Genomic DNA, 23,548 nt, shown 5'->3' with positions numbered 1-23,548 from the left:
ATTGATAGAGCTTTTATGTACAGCCCTTTCACGTACACTACATCATCAAAAAGTAGCAGAAATCGATTTTGACGATTAATGAAGGTGCTATGTTATCAATAATAAATTATACTGTTGTTCAAAACTTCAAATCCAGGTATTATCTCTGCTTTTTGTTTTGACACAAAACACCTTTATCCACTTGTGTCTTAAATTATTTGCATGTTCTGTTAGGTTAGTGGCTCAGTGCACGGCGCAGCTGTACGCGCGGCTCACGTTCGAGGGGGCTCTTGCCAGGAAAACCACGTGCGTGGGACACTCCCTCGGGGCGCACATCTGCGGGATGGTCTCCAACCACCTCTCGGAGCCCCAACACAAAATCGTGGGTCAGTACGACGATTATTCTAAATAATTTCGTATCAAAATAAAAGAAAACTTTAATTAGTTGTTTATCTGTAGCTCCAAATCCTTATTCAGAATTCAGAAGCGCTACGGGCATAATTATCATTGCTGTGAAGTTGCTCTGTAAAGAGACTGCCCCTGTACGAGAATATCAACATTTTATTTTTGTTACTAAGCAACAACAAATTCAGCACCAGAGATTTATAAATATATTTTTTTATTTTTAAAAAGGTGTCCATCTGTTCCTTCCAATGGAGAGGAATAATAAAACTCCCTCTATCTAATTTTTGTTTACACTTAAATAAAAAAATATCTAAAATGAATAGATCCGTAATGAAATATTTATTCTGACAGTGTACGTGATTAATATTCAGGTATCATTTTTTTTATTATTTCAACGACGTCAATGTTTTGAAAAAACTAAGTCTTTTTTTCACTACTGCTTCTCTTAAATGTATATGTAAATTGTTAATATAAATCAATATCAAATATTTACGTAAAAAAAAAAAATTGCTAAATAAAACTAGCAATATGTGCATATAAATAAATTGATTTGACACTAGTTTTTAATAGAAAAAATACAATAAATGGGGAGGAAGAAAATTACGCCCTCTTTACAATTTTTGTTTATAAATAAATAAATAAAGAAATTTAATGAATTGATCCGTAACGAAATATTTATTCTTACAATGTACTTACTTGTGATTAATATTTAGGTGTCATATTTATTATTATTTCGACGACGTTAAAGTTTTGAAAAGACTAAAAATAAACAAAACGTATTTAAATACTTTCTCAAACTACATACCAAAAGTAAACACTATCTTAAATGTCTCATTTTACTGGCAAAATTCATGTTCAAGGCGATGCAAATGCAGTCTGCACACTGGCTTACGTTCAAAATACTTGATTTCTGAAGGTTAAACGGGTCCATAGGGAATAAACATTATCGTGACGGTGAACTGCGGGTACGGTGTGTGGTGGCCTCCATTAAGTTCACTGTGAGGGAAGGTCGCGACTTATTAATTAATTATCTTATTAAAACGAAAACATAAAATACTGATGTTTGGTAATAACGGGTTTCACTAATCATTTCACAAAACTATCTTCAAAAAAGTCGAGTTTGCTTTTGATAGCCATGGGTTTAACTACTACTACGTTCACGCCATTTCTCCGTAAGGGTGTGCAAAGAGGATAGATCGGCACTCACGTCTATCATGACATACATTTCTAACGTCTTCTACATTGATAAATCTAATTGTGAGTGCGAAGATTCACTTGGGTTGTGTCTGCTTTTGACATAACCAGACTTAAGATTTATGTTTATCTGATCATGCCACGTCTTTCTTGCTCGCCTTCGTCCTACGTTATCATTCATTCTCGACATATATCTGTTTTACCATTCTTTCATCACCCATTCGTTTAACATCAAGGGTTTAAGTGCATAATGTATAATATTATAATTCTATATTGATAGCACATAATTTAACCGTATGAATAAAGTTATCAAAGAAATTTCTTTCTCAATTCAAGATCTTGAAGTTAGGAGAACTCATCCGGAGTCGTTACGTCCTTGAAACCGGCTATGTGTAGAAATTATTAAACATTAAATACGACCTTTTTGCCAAAAAATTAACATATTGATTCCTTTAACTGACTACTGGTATTTCTAATTCTATTTTTTTTAATTTCTGATTCCTTGTTTTAATAACTGCTATTTCCATTTGAATCTGTAAATCTGTTTTATATTTTTCCTAAACATTTTCACTAAAAATGCATAATCCAAAGACGAAAAACCAAATAAAAAATCATTCTTGGAACTGCTTTAGGGATTAGAAGTAAGAACTTTTTTAGCAAATGTTAAATTGTTTATTTTTTGCAAAATACTATAAAAATCAAATACTGTGAGTGGTAGTTATTTCAGATACATATTTATTTATATATATATACCGACGATCTTGGAAAAATGTTTCCTTGAGTTCTTTAATTTTGCAACTTGATGGTAATCGTTTTGGTTTCCAAATATTCCTTCAGAGCATCTTCACCCCTGTAAAATACATAATAAATTAATTGTTATAAATAACTTATTGATAAACTCTTTAGTGGCTGTGATGCAACACGAGTCTACATAGGATACAAGACTTGATAAATCTCTCTTATTTAAAAAATGATGCAATAGTATTAACAAAGAATGACTATTGAAAAGCGTTTGACTCAGTTGAAAAATGGGCTATTATTGAAGCACTCCAAAATGCCTGAGTTGATTCTAGATACATGAGATTAGTCGAATTCATTTATGACAACGCTACTATGGATGTGAGGATTGATGAGGACATAAAAACTGATAAAATCAAAATAGAAAAAGGTGTCAGACAAGGGGACACAATATCGCCAAAGTTCTTTACGCTAGCCTTAGAGGATGTATTTAAAACCGTAAATCGGGAAAATAAGGGTGTAAAGATCGATGGCATGTACCTCATAGTCACCTCAGATTCGCAGATGATATAGTGGTCATAAGTAAAGACATGGATGAACTAGGCGAAATGATTATGGAACTACATGAACTACATTGGCGGCCTCCGTGGTGTAGTGGTCAAGACGCTTGACTCACGCACGGAAGGTTCCGGGTTCGATTCCCGGTGAGAACACAAAAATTAAAATGTGATTTTTCTCAAGCCGGTTGTTCTGTGATGTAATTTACCACTGTAATTAGGCCTCCTGGCCTGTTGTGGTGCAAAAAAAAAAATGAAATGAAAATGAAAAAAAATGAGGCTTCAAAAAGGATAGGTTTGGAAATGAATATGCATTTTTATACCTATATCGTATTATTAGCGCTACGGTTTTTTTAAGTTTCGTATTTCTGAAATAACTCCGCGTGTGACGTCAAATGTTCTCTTCCGCTTATTCTCGATCAGTTCTACCCACTGGCCTATTTAGGCAAGTAAACCGGAAACCTTCCATAACTCTCTTATCATTGGTTGATTCATATAAACCAGTGACGCCATTCAAGATTGTCCGTTTTTGTTATAATGTTTTTTATTATTTTTTCGTACATTTCAGGAAGCTTTGCCGTACAATTTAACGCTCCAATTTTTACCGCGCGCAAGAAAACATTTATTGTATCCAATTTCCCGTAGGGCTGAAGTTCCTCATTATATAAATAAAAGTGATTCCAATACAACAATAAATCAAAGAAAGAGCACGATAATATAACTTATAGCAAGAGATACAGAGACGCTGTTCTGTGGATGGTGTTTGTGTGAATCACTGAATAGATAATACACGAATATATCTGTGGTGTGAACCATGCATAACATAAGGAATTATCTGTGGTGTGAACCATGCATAACACAAGGAAAACATCAGTCGTGTGTGTTTTTCTCATTTGTTGAATCAGTCGGTTATCAGTAATGAGCGGGAGTGCACGATAGTTAAATGACCGGCGTATTTATGATTTTTAATTAATTTTATTTATAACACACGTAAACTGTACTATTATTTTTTAAAATTATGGGAAAGGAATTATTAAACAGGATGTCGTAATTTTTTATTTCTTTCAAATTGCATGAATTTCAGAATATTCCGGTTTTTGCTTGATGTAACACGACATTACAATACCATATCTGAAGGATTATTTTAGCACAAACTTTTAAGATTTAAGAAAAAGTTGTGGATTTAAGCGCGGAGTAAATTTAATCAAATGAGGGTGACTTAGATAGAACTGACTCAATTGAGCAAATACAGAAATATGCATAAACATATCAGAAAACTCACAATTCTCTCCCAGCACCGGACTGCTTAAAGCCGCCGAATGGAGCTTGTGGAACAACATAATCGAAACAGTTTACCCTGGAATAAAAATGATAATTAATATGTAAATCTTTTAAATATACTTATCTTTTAATTAAAAAAGGGTGGAAAGTATTAAGGTAGATACAACACATCTTTATGAAGTCTTAATAAAACTGAAAGAAATATTATTATATACTAAGGAAGGGGAAAAGAGCATGGGCTAGTCAGCCAGTAACGTGGGTTAATCCATAGATTGGTTGGAATTAACGCTTCCCAAAAAATGTAACTTTTAAACTATCAGTATATTATTTTTTAAAAATAAATGAAATTAGCCATGAATTAACTAATCTTTTTAATAACTACAGCAAATATTTTTGATTAATTTGTTGTTTTAATCGTAGCGACCTTGGATGGATTCGATGTTCATAAATCAATAACATCTAAAAAAATGCGAAAGCCCCACACAACCTTCTGACCGCGCAGTTATGCGCAGACTGACGTAAAATGCACTGCACCCAGTCTAATTCTGATATACGAAACTACTTTAGTGTTTTGGTTCCTATGAGGCGGTCCCTCAGTACTGAATTTTACACTCCGCACATGCGCAAATCGAGATCTTTAGTATCTCTGGAACCAATTCCAACAAGCCAATCCAGGTTTATTTTCTATGTATTTTGACGGTTTTATAACAAATTTGGCACTTTGGTTGAACATATAGTATTATAATATTAAAGTATGAAATATAACTCTTTTATGCTGACATTATGGTATAAAATTGCTTTTTAGTTTATTAGACGGGCGCCGTGGCGCAGTAAGTTAGACGGCTAACTGTGAAACTGGCATTGTGGGTTTGATTCCCGCCAGTTGCAAGAAAAAAATTCAAGAAAGATTTATTTTTAAATTGGTTTTGGTGTTATGGTGTATTTTTCATAACCTCCTTCCATATCCCATCTTTTCCACCTGCTGATAAGTCTCTTAATAGAGGCTTAGCGGGTAAATTCTTTAAAAAAAGAAAAATTCAAAGAACTTCATTCGTATTCCTGAATAAGTAGTAGCAATGCAATTTTGCCTATGTACCTAGTACAAGGTGACTGTTTCCCTAATCGAAAACCTCACCGCACGCTCCTGGTAAAGAGGTGTTCGAATCATCTAGTTATCATAGCAGAAGTTGTTCCTAAAGGCTAAATATTAAATAAGTATTTCTTTAAAGTCCGGTCCATTTCAGAAACAAGAGGTACATAACAACCAGTGATGATTAATGTTTTTATTTTTTTCATCAAGTTTTTTTTTCATAATTCTATAATTTAATATTTACCACATAGATCCAGCATCCACCGACTTGGCGAAAGTGAGAGCAGTGTTAATATTTTTTGTGACAATTCCTGCAGCCAAACCGTACTTCGATGCATTGGCTCTTTCTATTACTTCATCCAGAGTCGAAAAACGGAGAATAGACTGGACAGGTCCAAAGATCTGAAACGAGAAGTTACAAACTTTTTTGAGTGGAAAAAACGTATTAAATAACGAATCTCATTAATTGAAATATGAGTTAGATTAAAGGTTTTCAAAATTATTTCGTTGTTCAAGGGAGAGGGGGGAGGATAGAAGTCGATACATGAGAAAATGCTATACCGGCCGGGAATGTGTCCCATTTATATACCCTTTGAAAGCCTTTTTTTAATAAGCCTTAGCCCCCAATTTTCTCTGGGCCTTTTACCACCCCCCTAAAGGCCTTCAGCGTCCACAAGGGATGTTGTAAGATTAAGGTAGCAATATGCGAAAAAATGTATGGGGATCAAAGCAGGTGCTATAGCTGTTATTTTAAATTATTAATTAACTGGGGTGTTTCACGTGTGTATCTTTTGATAAACGAGATATATTTCGTATATTATGGTTTTTAGTACACATTTTTGACTAAATCTTCATTTAACCAGTTTTTTGGCTGCCGGAAAGTTATCGTTTTTAGCAAAAAGTTCGCCAAAGTACTTATTCTTTGTACTTAAAGATTTGAATAAACAAATAAAGATATCCGTTGTAATGGTTTAGCCATATCGTCGAAACTCACCTCTTCCTTAGCAATGATCATATTATCACTGACATTGGAGAAGACAGTCGGTTGTACAAAGTATCCTTCTGTTCCAACTCTTGATCCTCCAGTTTCAAGTTTAGCTCCTTCCTTTTTACCAGACTCGATGAACTTCAATACTTGAGTCATCATTCTTTCGTCAATCTGAAAACCAAGAATTTTTAAAGATGTTGGTAGTACTGTTATCAGTAACATCTGTGTCAAATTTGACGTCAACATCTGCATTTGTTCAATAGTTACGCACGTGTTTTGTGAATAACAAAAAGTTAATTTATCGATTTTCACAATGTCTGGACTTTGTTGAGATTTAATTTTGTTTGCGGAATGAAATTTCTGCTGCTGAAAAGTTAGGAATGTTGAAGAAGGCCTTCGGTGACCAGGCTATGTCGCAAAAAAATGTTTACAAGTGGTATAAACAATTCAAAGAAGGCAGAGAAAGCGTTGAAGACAAAAATCGCACTGGACGACCATCAACATTAACTAATGAAGAACACGTTTTTATGAAATCAACGATTTGGTGCTCAAAAATCGTCTATTGACAATAAGAGACCTCGCTGATACTGTTAACATTCATCATTTGGATGAGTCCAGACCATTTTGAAAAATGTTTTATAGTTTTTTTTCTAGCTTTTCTTGTTGATAAAAAGAAACATTAATGTTCTTGTAATGTACCCAAATATTTCAACTTTGCCGGTCATTTTAATTTTAGCGGAGTTGTATAGCGGAGAATTACTCACTATTACAAAATAAAAATCAAGCTGAGGTAGAGTGGAGTTCGAACCTAGGACCTGCGATTCGTAAGTCCGCAACACTTGCCACGGGACTACAACCTGATTTTTCCTTTTTTTTTTCTTTCTGATGAATTCAGGCAGGTCCAATAATTTGATTTATTACTAAGGCTGGGTTGTTTGATCATTAGTCTTTAGAAATAGTTTTTTTTCATGTATTTTCTATAATTAGGCCTATTATCAACTTTAAAATAGTAACAATTTAAAAAACAGTATCATTTTTGTATGAAAAAGGGAGTACTATTAGTATAACTTTTGATTTTTAACTATTTAAAAAATAATAAAAAAATATTTGTGTTCTTATGATTTAACCAAATATTTAATTTTGAGGGCCATTTTCAGAAAATAGGATTCAATTTGGGGTAAAGTGGGATTCGAACCACGAGCCGTGAGTCCGAGACACTACCCACGGGACTACAACCCTATTTCTAATGTCAGCCAACTAGGAAAGTTTTTTGTACACGACTCGTAAACCGACTACAAACTAACACGTTAACAAGTAGGATGAAGTTTTGAAGATATTTACTTGTGGTCCTTGCTCAATACCATCCTGGAATGGATCTCCAACTTTCCTCTGCGAGGCTTTTGCTGCAGCTTTCTTGACAAACGCATCATAGATTTTATCTTGAACGTAGGTTCGAGAACCAGCACAACAGTTTTGTCCGTGGTTGGCAAAGATAGCGTTGAATGCAATTTCTACCGCCTCGTCAACTGTAAAATAATAATAAATCTGAATAGCTTGTAATAATAATAAAAAATTGGCAATCAATAGCTTTGTTGAATGATTTAAATTACCATCAGCGTCATCACAGATCACAAGAGGACTTTTTCCTCCGAGTTCCAAAGAGATTTTTTTAAGGTTAGATTTAGCGACTGCCTGCATAACTTTGCTTCCAACCTGTAAGGAAAACAAAGTCGCCAGTCATCAAAACATTATGATAAAATTGAACTAAATAATACAAATGTTTCCTTATTTTTACGGCGAATAGTACAGTTATGAAAAAAAACAAAAATTTAAAAAAAAACTTTATTTTTGCAACGTTAGGTTTAAAAATTAACAAAATATTCAAATTAGTAAACGGTCTATCAATATATATATATATGTATTATAAAATTAAAGACAAATTAGATATTGGTGGGAAAACGAGTTACCATGTGGATGCGGGGCGAGAAATAACGGAAGGCAAACCCCTAGGACTACTACTATATTATTTAGCGGAGAGGACTGTATTTTAATTTTAATGAAATAAGTTAATATCCTCGATATGCGGTATGCAGTATCAATCGGTCACAGCCCCAACAAATGAGATGGATACGACACGAGGTCTTATTGTGGCGGATGATCAAAAGATACTAAGGTGGAAAGTGAACAGTGGTTGTGGGTAAAAAGGATGTTAAAGTTGTGACAATATTTTAACAATGCATACCCACATAATTCGCAACCAGATATACTCCTCATTAAATTAAAAAATAATTTGTTTTATTAAAAATAAAAAATAAATCTCCGTACTTAACGCAAAATGTAGTGTTATGTAATGTACATTTATTTTTAAATAAAATAATATTCTGTTAATTCTTTAACTGACCACTGTTGAACCGGTAAAGGCAACTTTATCGATATCCATGTGTTCTGCAATAGCTGCTCCAGCTGTAATACCGATTCCCGGTAGAACGTTGATCACTCCAGCAGGAAAACCAGCTTCCTTGGAGAGGGCGGCCATGTAGAGGGCTGTCAGAGGAGTCTGATCAGCGGGCTTCAGAATTAATGTGCACCCTGAAAAATACACAAAATGATTACAATATGTGCGATCCCCTACTTTAGGTGGGCAAATGTCAAGATCTGTGAAGAATATACGGATGAGATAAGCATTATCGATAAAATGTAGAGCTAATAATATATCATTGCAAATTACTATAAAACCAAAGCCAAGGAAAAATGAGAAGGGGTTTTTCTCCATCTTTAAAAAGATCCTATGATCGGTGTTGCAGAAAACAAGTTGTTCTCCCAAGATGATGAGGTCCAACTGTTCCTCTATCTATCTCTTGGGTAATCTTTCAAATGGATAATAAAGGCGCGGCGCGTTAAAGTCGAGAGTTGACACGTCAACTAAATTGGAACAATTGGCGCGCATGCCTGAGAAGATGCATAAATAAAGAGTTGGCGAAATGTATACCTTTGTATTTAAAGATATACCTGACTTGCAGGAAGACTTCGTGGTGTTTAAAATCACGTGAGTCATCTAATAAAATCGTGTCATATATTGATACTGATCGATGATTGCCATATTTCGAAGGTTTACCTGCAGCGAGTGCTGGTCCCCATTTCCACACTAGCATAAGAATGGGGTAGTTCCATGGTATAAGCTGACCACACACGCCAACTGGCTCTTTTCTTGTCATACATATCACATTTCCATCTGAAAATGATAAAATTATAAGTAACGGAAAACAGTTGTATAAGTAAATATTGTAAATTAAGATGTTTCCAATGAACTTCCCAAAACAATGGTAAATTTCTCTTATATGAAGTGCTATTACATGATTTTTTTCATTTGTGTTGAATTTTGTCTATCCAAAATCCAAACAGCTACCTAATAGTTTTACTTAAGGCGTTTGGTATATTTTTTCATTTTCATTACTTATTCGGAAGTGTTGGATATTATGCAAGGATGTCTGCTTGCACAGCGCTGTTTAAATTGTGCAATCCAGTAAAGCGCAGACTGTGTCTGCCTGAGTATTTGTTAATTGCGTAATTGTTGCGCATTCATAAGTCTATTATGACTGCGCAACAATTGAATGAAAAGAATCAATATATATTTTTTTTTAATATTAAATTTTAACCAGCTGGTATGGTATTTCCGTGAATCTTGTCACACCAGCCAGCGAAGTATCTGATGGTGTCGATGGCACAGTTGATGTCAAATTCCGAATCAGCAACGGTTTTTCCGTTGTCCAGAGATTCCAACTTGGCCATGTCCTTAATGTCCCTTTCCATCAGGTTGGCCAGCTTGTTCAGCAGTTTCCCTCTCTGAGAAGCATCTAGACTCCTCCATTCGGACTTCCTGGAAAATGCCTTCCGGGCTGCTGCTACAGCAATATCGACATCTTCCTGCGAGAAATTAAAAAGTCTTTATTGTTAAAATATTGTAATAGTTTAGGGATCGTGGATATCCCCTTGCTCAGAAACACGAAAATTAAATAAATTTAATGACAATGAATTATTAACCTCAGCAAAAAAATGCGTAGGAAAATTAAAAAAACTTTTTTAGTTGCTATTATTGATCCGGCTGACTTCCTGACTGCTCTGGATCTTACCTCTAAAGTTAATTTACTTATTCTTCTTTTTTTTTTTCATTTTCATGTTTTTTCATCCTTAAAACTATTACCTGCCATAACTAAAATAACAAAATAATGCTAAGAAAATTGTCTTAAGCTTAGAGTATAATATATATATGTAGGTACTTTAAGGTCTTAAGCGTATTTCAAATGGGGAAAAAAACAATCAATCTAATAATATAAATGGCTGGATGAAATCAATTATATTTTTAAATAACATTGTACTGAACAATGTCAGGAAATCCTAGGTTTAAGGACTGTAATCAACTTCCTATATTAAAATAAATTTATATCTAGTTACAAAAAGCATTATAACGTCCGGTTTTTGCACAGAGTAATTAAAATCACTAGTCAATTATTGAGTTGTAGTTTCATAATACGCGTGGAAAGAATCAGAAAACAATATGTATTTTGAATATCTGTGCGAATATACATAGCTATTTTTTTTCTTTTAAAATTTACGTTAGTTTTTTTTGTTACATAATATAGGAATTGTAATATAATAACAATAATATTATTCATTTACGATCTTTAAATAAAAATAGTTATGTACAATAATCATAAAAGTTTGCAGATCTCTAATGATCTCATAAAAATTGAAAACGTCAGTGAACTATTAAAACGATGAAGACACTTTGTATGTAACATATTGAAATTACAAAATATCAAAAAAATAATATTGTAAACACTTGAATATTGTATCTTTAACCATCATTCCACAATCCGCATTGAATGGCGCATAGGGCACTGCATTGGTTAACCAGTCACGGCGTATTTCGATATATTTTTTTGTTACATGATGGCAAAATGATCTGTATTACGTTTTGGGTGCCAGTCAAAGAGTAATGAAAGATTAAGAACGTAATTTTGATCTTAACTGACTGAGACTGTCCATGGTTCCCAAGTGTGAAGGCAATAGGTTCCAGACAGAGGGGCAAAAACAAAATCTCCGAACCTAGTGTTTGGGCAGCGCTGGAGTTTAATAAGTTTTATTTCATTTTCATTTTATTATTTCATTTTCATTTCATTTATTTATTCAGATATTTAGAACATTACAGAAAAAAGAGCCAATTCATTCTAAATACAATAATAGATCACAAAATACAGTAGATAGTTATGTTATTAAAATAATATAACAAAATGTAAAAAGAAAAATTAAAAGTTAGAAAGTGCTTTCCTAAGGGAAGGCCCACTGTCGTGAAATATGTCGACATCCGAGGCGATGCGATTAAGTAGCAAGATTGCTCTACCAACCGGCGTAACCGTTGGCAGGTTGGTTCTGCATCGCGGTAGGTAAAACAATCGATGCTGTCTTTGTCGAAGATAGTTATCAGGTACGAACAGACCTACATCAATCAGAATTTCTGAGTTATGTATGCGACCACCGATCACCTGGAAAAAGTGAACACCCAAATGAACGTCCCTCCTCCTTCATAATGACTGATAGCCTAGCATTCCCAGTAAAAAGTCGGTTGTGAAGAGCCAAGGATAATATCCAAACTCTTCTAGGTACAGATAGCGCAGAAATTTTTTCTGCAATTTTTTTTTTTCAATTTTTCCTCGGCCTGCATCAATCTTGGAGCCTTTTCATAAAGGGATTTGAACACTGTCCAGCAAAGCTGGTATTTTATTTTTTCTAGGCTTTTTAACCAGTGCAAATCTCGTTGTAAAATATGAAAAAAAACATTACTCCTGTAAAAAGCCTTGCTGTCGCATTGAAGTTCATCAGTTTAATATTTTGGGAGATTTGCGTATATTCCATTACAGTAATCTAGACGCGAAACGACAAAAGCATTCACAAGAGCTTTGGTTGCGTCTATTGAAATATTTCTCCGTGTGTTTTTGGTTTGTCGGCTTAGTAAGTATGGGAATAACGTGTCTGTTAATATATTGTACGCCAGTAATTGGAAGTTTTGATAATTACCTTTGTGGCTTCCGCTACGTCAACAATCTTCTTTCCGGTAGCGGGGTTGGTATCCAAGTAGGTATTTCCGCTGACGGAAGGTACAAACTCGTTGTTAATAAATAGCTGAAATTAAAAAATATATATAACCAAACGAAACATCACAAAAAGTACGCTCGTCAAAAGTAGAAAAGTGTTGGAACGTAGGGGGTTTTAGCTCAGAGTAATAACCCATACGGACAAAAATCTTTCTAGGAATATCAATCATGAAGTAAGCGTTTACAGCGAAACAATGGGAAGTGCGTACTTTGTTTTTTTCGACCGTCGTTTGTTTTTTTATTTTATTGTTTTTTTTAGTTAGGAAAAACAACAGTTGTTTTATAAGAACACAATATTAAAAATTACAGTTAAAGTTTTTCACAAATATAATTAGAGAACATGCTAAAGTAAACACAGTAAAAAGAAAAAAATATAAGACAAGTGAAAAAAAGAGCACGTAAAGCTAGGGTTTCCTAGGACAGCGGTGCCCGTATTTTAACGGCCGTAGTGAACGGTGATGCGGTAGATAGCCGTCGTAACGGTGACTAGAGTGTGGTTTTCTAGGAAAACGGTGTTATCAACACTATTTAACACCGTTTCCCTAGGAAACCACTCTCAAGTCGACGTTACGACGGCTGTCCACCGCATCACCGTTCACTACGGCCGTTAAGATGCGGGCACCGCTGTCCTAGGAAACCCTAGCTTAAGAAGGTTAAGGGATGAGAAAATAGAGTGGCGGAGAGGAGGAGTGGAGGAGTGGAGGAGTGGATGAGTGGAGGAGTGGAGGAGAGGAGGAGTGGAGGAGTGGAGGAGTGGAGGAGTGGAGGAGAGAGGTTTTTATAATATAATTGACCGATCGAAAATTTTGATATGATAATAACATGAACATAATAATAGGAACATAAACATATTACACACTGACAAATGTTTCATTTTACAGTGTTTCAAAGTATTAAAAATATCTAAATGTGGACAGAGTAAGTTTAATTTGGAGCAGCTACGATAAATAAATGAGTTTTGAACATAATTTTTTTTGAGCAATGGATTATAAAAAAAATGTACTTGTCGTGTTGACTTTACGAGGTAATTTACTAAAATACTCTTTCAGAGATACGGGCTATCGATAAAATTGTTTAAAATTTCGAAGAGGAAAGACAGATCAGAAATGCTTAAACGTTTAGTAATGTAAGTTTAACTATATTCAACCAAAAACAAACCAAAAATTTGCGACATGATTGTTCTATGCAATAGAGCGAAATTGCATTTCTATAGCTGAAACGCATTATTACTCTGAGCATTAGTAGTGAGCACATCAATTTTAATACATCATCATTTCCCTATCTGCACCTAGTGGTGCATAGGTTACTGCACCTGTCTTCCAAATGCAGGGTATCTTAATATTTTTTTATACATACCAGGTAAGGTAATCAGTCTCATGCTTCGGGTGCCAGTAAAGAACAATAAAATATTACAGTATATGACCACTATTACAACCAATATTTTACGTCACCTAGCCAGGAATCGAACCCAGGACCTCTAGCGCGGTAGGCGAATGCATTAACCACTGTATTACGAGGCAGACTTATCTTTATTCAATGTCCTTTTTCAGGATTTTTATCTAAGAGTAGCCGTGGAGTCGTAAACACTCATTCAGGGTTTTAAATCTGATTCCTTTTCACAAACAGAACTATATCTTTGCATAAAGGTAATAAACCAAAACCAGCGATCAAAAATCCCATTTCCAAGATAAAAAATAACGAATTTTCCGAGTACCTTAGCCTTTTACATGAGATGTAAGGTTACTTAATACAGGGGTCCAAACATATATTTAAAAAAAAATAAAACCTAATATACGTTAAGATATTTATGCATTCATAGTCCATTTTCACCACATAAAAGTAAAGTTATAATATAAAGGTTCAATGTTAAATTAATAATTGTGATATATTTTTAAAAAAAGACAAGTTCTCGAGCAACAAATTTCGTTCATTTTGAGAAAAACGCAACAATTCTTTAACTTTGTTGCAACTGGCCTCAAATAAATAGTATTCCTAAATTGAGAAAACATGACATCAATGCCTAAACTTTTATTGGGTGAAAAAAAGACTTTATCATTACCATGTTTGTAGGTACCTAGTACCTACCAAACATTCAAAATTTAAAAAAAAAAGTAGTTTTCAATTGAATGTAGTTGTGCAGAAAGCAGCCAGCCATAGAAAAGTAAAACTGAGAAAATAGCGATTTTGTGAAAAAACTGAATAATCAAGTCTACACAACAGTTGTAATGTTTTTGACTTTAAGAAATGATAAACAATGAAAACATTAGTTTTTTTATATGACAAACAAGAATCTAATTATGTATTTGACCAGTTTAAATTATTTTTAAAGAACCGTAAGATATTTCTGGTGCTGTGGGTGTTTTTAGCAAATTGAAAAAGGTCGTTTTTGTAATCGACACCATTTTCAGAAGGTGATTAATACAGTTGTTTGTATTAAAGCGGTCTGGCTATTTTTGGCAGAACATAGAATTGACCTTACTGCACCTGATAACATTAATATGGCATTTTTTTAAAATTGCGGACTGGCTGCTTTCTGCATAACTACGTTCAATTATACCCGTATTTTGTTAAAAAACTAGGTTTAACTCTAACAAAAAGCGAAAGTATTATTGATGCAATGAATATTTCGCACTGATAAATTAAATTTTTCTTATCCTTATCGGTCTTCAGATATCATTTTGAATATTATTTTCTGCAAGCAACAAATATTTGCGTGTCGCTTATCGCTTGTTGTATCAGCAAAATATCTGCATTTTATTAAAATAATAACTCTCTTAGCCTCTATTTAGAGGCTTGTCAGCAGGTGGAAAAAAGGAATTAAGATTACTATACTAAACCGCTATTTAAATTCCGTTTTTATTCAAAAACATGTTTTCTATAATGTATATTTTTAAATCCACCATAGTTATTTACAGTCATAATAGGTTTCAGTGACGCCAGGGCCCATATCACAATGGGATGTCAACATTTATCTACAAAGTAAAATTTTAAATTCCAGCCTTAATACTAGCTATGCTAGAAAATTGGGCCCATCGGGAATCATATATTAGGCCTAACGGGCTTTAGGTGATCGGCCCTCGGTTGATTAGGATTTCGAGCACCTTGAAATATAATACTTTTGGGCCTCACAATATTTTTTTTGCTGTTCGAAAAAATCTGAATGTATTATAGAAGTCATCATCATTCCCCTTCCACACCTAATGGTGTATAGGGCACTGCATTGGTACACCAATCGCAGCGTATCTTGATCATTTTTGTTACACGAAGGTAAGATGATCAGTCTTACGCTTCAGGTGCCAGTCCGGGGACTATGAAATATTCTGGTGTGAAAACACGCTTTTAAATAAATATTTCATATCAATCATGTCAGGAATCGAACCCGAGACCTTTCGCATGGTAGGCAAACGCGCTGACCATTACACTACGAAACCAAGAAGAATCTGTCACATGAAATAATGCAACAGAAATCATTAAAAATTTGTAGATTTAGATTTAGATCTACGCAAAAAATTCGGTTGGTAAGCAATTTCATTGAATAGTGAAGAATCAGTGATTTCAAATAATAACAATCGGCGATAGCCGTAAATTGCAAGTAAATTCGGCTCTCCGGGCCGTATATTGACCCTGTGGCCTTGAATAAATCTGTCCTCATGGGATCATAAAGTCAGCCCTAAGGGTCTTATTTTATCGGCTCTTAGGGGCTTGGTTAATTAGGATCTCGGATGCGTTATATTAGATCAAATACAAATTAAAATCTATGTTTATGAATCTTGGCGCTTGCGACAGGCGCCGCGCCGTGGCGCAGTTGGTTAAGCTAGGGTTTCCTAGGACAGCGGTGCCCGTATTTTAACGGCCGTAGTGAACGGTGATGCAATGGACAGCCGTCGTAAAGGTGACTAGAGTGTGGTTTTCTAGGAAAACGGTGTTATCAACACCATTTAACACCGTTTTCCTAGGAAACTACTCTCTAATCACCTTTACGACGGCTGTCCACTGCATCACCGTTCACTACGGCCGTTAAAATACGGGCACCGCTGTCCTAGGAAACCCTAGCTTTAGACGGCCAACTGTGAAACTGGCGTCGCGGGTTCGATTCCCGCCAGTTGCAAGAAAAAACTCAATAAAAGATTTTTTCTTAATTGGTCTGGGTGTTGTGGTGTATTTTTTATTGCCTCCTTTCATATCCCCTCTATCTATTTAGAGGCTTAGAGGGTTATTCCTTTTTTTTTTTTTAAAGTTACCCATAATAATAATTAAAAAAGTAATTTATGTTATTTAAGATATAACTTTTTTATTTTCGAAACGTAAAAAGTAATTACCAATTAATTTACCCAAGCGTCAACCACAACCATAATACAAGATACTCTAATAGGGATCTGATACTAAGTGAAGGGGTCAACACTGTTCTGGCATCGAGACAACACTATAACGTAGGCAAAAAGGTCCATAACCTTTTGCCAGAATCGTGGAAAGACGGGAGTGTTGTCAAGTTACGGAAGGTGTTGACCTCGCTCTTTCATGACATTGGTCGTAGGGAGTCAGAAAAGTTGATGCATGCCACGGATTGGAGAACCTTACTGGATGTCAAAAATAAAATATAAAAAATAAGGAATAATTTAAAAAATATATATTTATAGATGGCAACCATGAAGTTTCGCATAAATAAATTGTCTATGTTTTTATGAATGTATGTATGTGTATGCGCATGGGTGTATGTACGTGTGTGTGTATGTACATGTGTATATATGTGTATATTTATATATATGTGTGTATATATGTGTATGTCTGTATGTATATGAATCAAAATGTGTATCCGAATAAGTTTATATTTTGTTTGTCTGTGCTTTATATTAATTTGTTAACTATTATAATATATTAAAATTTAATTGCCTAGCTTGGAACGAGGTATGTACCCTTGTTAGCTGGGCAAAGTGAACATGGAATGGTATTTTGATAAAGAGTGTGAATAAATAAATAAAAAAAAAAAATAAATTAAATTTAAGAAAATCTATAAATGTGTTATCGGAGTTATTTACATTTTGTCAGTAAATAGTAAATATTATATTACGAATTATAATGGAAAATGTAATCCTGAAAAAAATATATTCTAGTGACTCATTTTTAAAACTAAGAGATAATATTACGGTAGTAATAATACATAGTATCAAGGCTTTATTGACAGAATGCATTAATCATTCAAACAAGTTCCGAGAAAATCGCATCTAAAGCTTTTTTATTCTTTCAACGCATTATTTCTCCCACGATTTGCTTTTTTTTAAGTTTTGAAAGAGTAATCTTTATTCTAGGCATACAATTTGAAATCAAGATTTTGCACATATATTAAAAAAATATTTTAAATATATGAAGACTTGACTTAATGCATTCTGTTAGTATATCCTCGATATTATCTATCTCTGCGACGCGGTGCACGTGCAACAAATGGGTAATCAGTAAAAAAGGTCAACACATCTTTCGAACGTTTCAAATCAAGTTTTAAACTTTAAAAAAATTTGTAAACATATTCTATTTTTCATACGGAAAATTAATTTTACCTTGTAGATAAAATGGAATCATCATCATATTACGTACCCAGGTGAGCCAGAAGCACTGATTGAAAGAATAATTATGTTAATATTTATAAATTAATATTTATGCCTGTTGTGCATTATTAATATTCTCATCGTAAAGAAATACAACCAGGTGTAAGTGAAGTGACATTGAATAATACCAGCCTTCATAATATATTAATTATCTTGATACAACTAGAGTAGGTACCTAATCATAATAAGTAATTATATTATGAGATAGAACTCAAATTATCCCAATCAATTGGGACCGGATCCCATTCGGATAGTCGAACATTCCGATAATTAGTTTTTTTCCAGGAAAATGGGTTTATTTTCAATTAATTACTGTACGAGTATGTATGTTGAAAATGAAAATTAATGATTAAAAATAAAAAGTGGGATTTTAATTCATTAAATGAAAAGGCAACACTTTTACATGTTAAGCGTAGTTACAAGTGCTGTACATTAGTAGGTACAGTATGTATGTACCGGACTGAAAATAAAATTCATTGCATAATCAACAATTCGGATAGTCGGAGTTCTTCTGTATCTGTATAGTTAATGAACCCAATATTAAAAGTAAATATTACACTTCTGTCACAAATTCGTTTTGTAAATTCGTTCGTTCGTCATATCGCATCCCCAGTTTTAGACTATGACAAGTCAAAAAACTAAGATATTGAATTAATAATGTAGAAGTATTGATAATATGATAAACTATCTGGTCAAAAACTTTCACAAGTCTAAATGAACTGTTCTCAATTTAATAACACAAAATATAGTCTTGAATTTTCTTAAATCATATTGTGTGATATTTCAAGACTATGATATTTTGAGTTGCTATAGTCTTGAATAAGAAAACAACATTTTTATGAATTTAAGACTATTACATTTTGAATTATCATAGTTTAGGAATAGTCAAATGACTTGATTTTGAGTTTTGGTACCACATTAAATTTTGACACTCGCCTCATTGTTTACAGAGATTTCGTTTTAAGCACTTTTATACACTTCAAGTATTCGTTTATTTTTCAAGATGAGTTCATTTAGAAGTAAATATATTATTTAATTGGCTGGAAGACATGACAATCATAAAAAAAATGATGCTGAATTAAAACAATATGTCAGGGATCACATCAATAGCATCCCAAGGGTGGAATCCCACTTTTTGAGACCCCAAACTACTTTTTGAGAGTTCATTGATGGGTCTTAGAATTTGGCAACAATATATATACTATACTAAGAAAAGTGTCAACAAAATAATTTATCATTTGTTTAGTTGTTACAGTATTCTACAATATTTAATACTGAATTCAACATTGGGCGTTTCCAACCTAAAAAAGACCAATGTGCAACGTGCACATCATATTCAAATTCTAATGAGACGCAAAAATCGGAACAATTAGTTTCATTAAATTATCAATTTAATGAAACAAAGAAAGAGCATAAGATGAGAAAAAATTGACGTGGCAAATGCTGCTACCCCCGATTCAGATATAATAGTCGCATGCTTCGATTTACAGGCAGTTTTTTCATTGCCCTGTGGTGAAGTTTCAGACTTCTATCACACTTGAAAACTCGCAACCTATAATTTTACAATTTTTGACATTTAAAGAAAAAATGATTTTGTTATGTCTGGAACGAGGTGACTGCTAAAAGAGGATCAAATGAAATTGGTAGTTGTCTGTATCATTACCTGAAAAATGAATGTCGCCACAAGAATGTTGTAGTTTTTTGGTCAGATAACATTGCTGGCCAAAATAAAAATAAATACGTAGTTGCTTTGTATTTGTACATATTAGCAGCAGAAAATATTATCTACATAACATAACAATATTTGATCACAGGCCACACCCAAAATGAAGGAGATGCAATACACTCACTCATCGAAAAAGAAAAAAACAGAATGTCCAAAAGGGAGCCAGTTTTTATACCAGGTACGCATTATAGCCACGGTTAAAAAAAATGGAAACCCCTATAAAGTTAAAGAAATGGCAACAAATTACATGTTTGACCTAAAACAGCTCTCTGTTGCACTAGGAAAAAAATATATTACTACAACCGATGGAAACAAAGTGAAATGGCAAGCAATCAAAATTGTGCACTTCAAAAAAGAATCTAAACATAGATTTTTTAACAAAACCGATTTGATGATCTTTCCTACAAAACTGGTTAGTTTAAATTCTAAAAAAAATCAGAATGCTAACATTGTGCTACCAGGAATAACTGAACAAAAAAGAAAGATCTTTTAAGCCTATGCAAGAAAAAATTTATTCCTAATAGTAATAATTTAAAAGTCGTTAATACCGCTCGAAGAGAAAATACATCGACTTATGAAGAAAACGATGATTGAAATTATTCCAATTGATGAGACTTTGAAAGTCCTTATTATTTTTTTCTGTTACATTGAAAAACTATAAAAAAATATTGAGATGGTTTCTATGTTGTTTTTATTGGTTATTTTGGCGAAAATAAAAAATTAAATTGTTCAAAATTAATGTTAGTTTATTATTTTGCACCATATCTTGAAAAAAAATGATCTCATTTCCTACTTTTATAAGTGCAATAATAATGTACACGATAAGTTAACTCAAAACCTTGATTCAAATATTTCATTGGTCTAGTTTTAGAGTATGATATCTCAAAATCACGACTTTAAACACAATTTCCTTAAAATATTTTATTTTTTGAAACATTGCATTTTCAAATACAGATCCTGACAAACATATTATAAAAAACACGGTTAACTAAACACATGTTTTGATTTCTTTCGGAGAAATGAAACTTTAAATTCAATTATCTCAGAATGCTATTTTTTGACTTGTCATAGTCTAAAACTGGGGGTGCGATATATCCATCTCACTGTAACGCAATCAAATCGTATTTTACTATCGTTCCCTCTCATATGATACGAATGAATTTAAGAAGCGAATTTGGGAACTCACTTTTTTCCGTTTTGAAGGCGCAAATGCAGAAATTATCGCAATAAGCTATTTTATCCGCGAATAAACACCAAAGTTTACTTTCGTCATCAAAACGCTTTTTTAAGTTAAAATAAAAACCTGAAGTCAACTTTGTTTAAATACGTAAAATTATTATCATAAAAATCGTTATTTTACATTAAAAGCTCTTATAGGTTGAAATTATTTCAATTGGTCCAAAAGTTGTGATGTTTTGGGAATCACCCAATCAAAAAATCTTGTTTTCCGAACATTTCGAATAATGTGACTCCCGTATTTTTTCCTTTAAGGCACAGATATTATCATGAATAAAAACAGCACAGTTTTAAATTTATTATCAAAGTATTCAAGTATAAAATAACTTATGGCGATAATTTCTGCATTTTTAACTTCAAATTGGCAAAACGTGAATTCCCGTGTTTTATCCTCTAAGGTACAATGATTTAAAAATAGTTCATGAACTTCAACCGTAAAACCGCAAAATAAAAATATTATGTAAAATAAGTTCATGAAAAAATTGCGAAAACTTCAATTTCTATACTAAAAAGATAAAAACGTTTTTTACAATGATAGTACAGTAAAACTCCAATTATCCGGATGAATGAGTGCCAGATTTGATTGATTTTGAAATAATACAGCGAATTGGAATTGAAAATTAAATACTGACTTAAATATGTCAAGAACTTTTGCTCTACGGGAAATTGTATACAAAAAAGGTTTTCTTCCGCGCGGTAAAAATTAAAGCATTAAATTGTACGGTAAAATTTCTTAAAAATGTACAAAAAAAAATGTATTTTCATAAAAACGCACTACTTTGAATGACGTAACTGGTTCACATGAACCATCCAATGATAAGAGGTTTGAAGGATATCCGGTTTGGTCACCGTAAACGAACCAATCGGAAGAACTGTCATAGAACAACCTCTGACGTCACACGAGGAGCTATTTCAGAAATACAAAACTTTAAAAAATCACAGCGCTATATAAAAATTAAAAAAAAAAAATTTTGCTTAAAAACATCTCCGTTATTTTTTTATTTCCTGATAACAATTTGGGTATTTGGCAATCCAGCTGACTGGAGTTTGAATAAACGGTTTACTGTATGTATTTTCTAAAGATATTATATAGGCTTTATAAAAAAAACAAAGCTTAAAATACCAACTACGTATTTTACATTTATTGTGTTATAAAATACCTCGCTCGCAAACATAACCACCATAATATTATTATACGCAAACGCTCAAGTACCTAATTTTGGCGAAAAGAATGTTTTATTTCCGGCGAATATTTTGAACAGCCATAAAATGAATATAAACCAAAATCAATATTCAAAACATTCCAGACGTTTCCCGCGCATGTTATTTGTGGACTGAAAACATCACTGTGTCTATGTAGTACAACTTTAGCCGGCGACAATATAAACCGAGAATTTAAAGAATGTTCACAGTATGAATACTATTAATAGTATTCAAATTATCCGCCCGAATTGCAAAAATATTAACTGCAATCAAACTATAGTTCATTATTTATCTTTACATATCCAAAGAGTAACTTTAAAAATGTTTACCTGAGTGTATTTCACGTTGGCCATTTTGTTGAACGATGGAAGAAAACGAAGGTGCTATTCTGACCGCGGTCAATAACTAACTAATCGGAATTCAGAGTTGTGTTGATAAAAAGACAGAGGCGGCTGCTTGATTTACTTTTTTTATTATATTGCTACTTCGTTTAAGTCCCCGACTTAACTCATTTAAGTTAGATTACTGTTTGAGCTTGTAAGTTTCAATGCCATGGAAATTAAATTCACATTTATTCATGTTTATATGGTTCATATAGTTCAGTGGTTTTTTTAAACTCATATTTATTTTTAATGAACGATTAAACTAAGCCAATTTAAAAATAAATTTATTGTATTATCATCGCTACGATTTTTTAAATATTTGTATTTCTGAAATTACTCTGCATGTGACGTTAGAGATTCTCTTCCGCTTATTCTCGGTTCAGCAGTTCTGCCGGTTGGTCCGTTGACGGCGGATATATTTCACAGCTCTCTTATCATTGGTTGATTTATATGAATTGGTGACGTCGTTCGAAGTAATTCGTTTTTTTTTTTTTTTAATGTACATTTTTAAGAAACTGCCGTACAATTTAATGCTCTAATTTTTACCGCGCGTAGAAAAACATTTTTTGTATCCAATTTCCTCATTTATTGGTTAATTAGACTTTCCCTATTGATGCCAGTTTAGAAAAACGATGAAATATTTTATATTTTCATAGATTTACAAACTAAGTCTATTTAAAACATAAATTTAGCGAATTTAGCGGAACATACAACTAGAAACGCAACAATAAAAAGAAAAATTAAAGACAAATAATTATAATTAGTAACGAGAAAATGTTTAAAAAGGCAAAAAAAAAATGGGTAGTGGAGCTAGGTAGAAGTAAAATGGATTGTCTCATGCGCCCATACCAATATTGAATCAACTGCTCCACAAGTGTATAGCTTATGTTAGGTTTTTGTTATTTTCATTGTGTGTTTTGTAATATAAATAATATAGATGTACATAAATACCTTGTTTCTAAAACTGTCTGAATATTTGTTAATTATCTTCGTTTTTTTTAAGTTAGTCTTCTTTG

The 23,548-nt window shown here is 33.1% G+C and overlaps 2 protein-coding genes across 3 annotated transcripts in view; one reads left to right on the top strand and one right to left on the bottom strand.

Annotated features, from left to right (window-relative positions):
* The window catches only part of LOC148275911 (lipase member H-A), an 88,308-nt gene that overhangs the window by 38,698 nt on the left and 26,062 nt on the right, over nucleotides 1–23,548 (top strand). For both annotated transcript variants that reach the window (XM_088235044.1, XM_088235045.1), the window contains one exon: nucleotides 214–365. In XM_088235044.1, the coding sequence (XP_088091170.1) occupies nucleotides 214–365 (152 nt within the window). The remainder of the gene's footprint in view (nucleotides 1–213; nucleotides 366–23,548) is intronic.
* LOC148275912 (aldehyde dehydrogenase 1A1) lies at nucleotides 2,228–22,583 on the bottom strand. The gene is made up of 11 exons (XM_088235023.1): nucleotides 22,479–22,583; nucleotides 12,308–12,412; nucleotides 9,889–10,156; nucleotides 9,348–9,464; nucleotides 8,634–8,821; nucleotides 7,843–7,945; nucleotides 7,574–7,758; nucleotides 6,239–6,403; nucleotides 5,489–5,646; nucleotides 4,156–4,230; nucleotides 2,228–2,428 (listed from the first exon to the last, which is right to left on the bottom strand). Exons 1-11 carry the CDS (start codon nucleotides 22,500–22,502, stop codon nucleotides 2,365–2,367), a joined length of 1,452 nt encoding a protein of 483 aa, XP_088091149.1. The 5' UTR covers nucleotides 22,503–22,583; the 3' UTR covers nucleotides 2,228–2,364.

Source organism: Micrasema longulum, unplaced genomic scaffold (assembly GCF_059751315.1).
Source record: "Micrasema longulum isolate JH-2025_06_02 unplaced genomic scaffold, ASM5975131v1 h1tg001317l, whole genome shotgun sequence".
Lineage (NCBI taxonomy): Eukaryota > Metazoa > Arthropoda > Insecta > Trichoptera > Brachycentridae > Micrasema > Micrasema longulum.
Note: the sequence above shows the minus strand (reverse complement) of the source record. Positions and strands in the feature narration are given on the sequence as shown.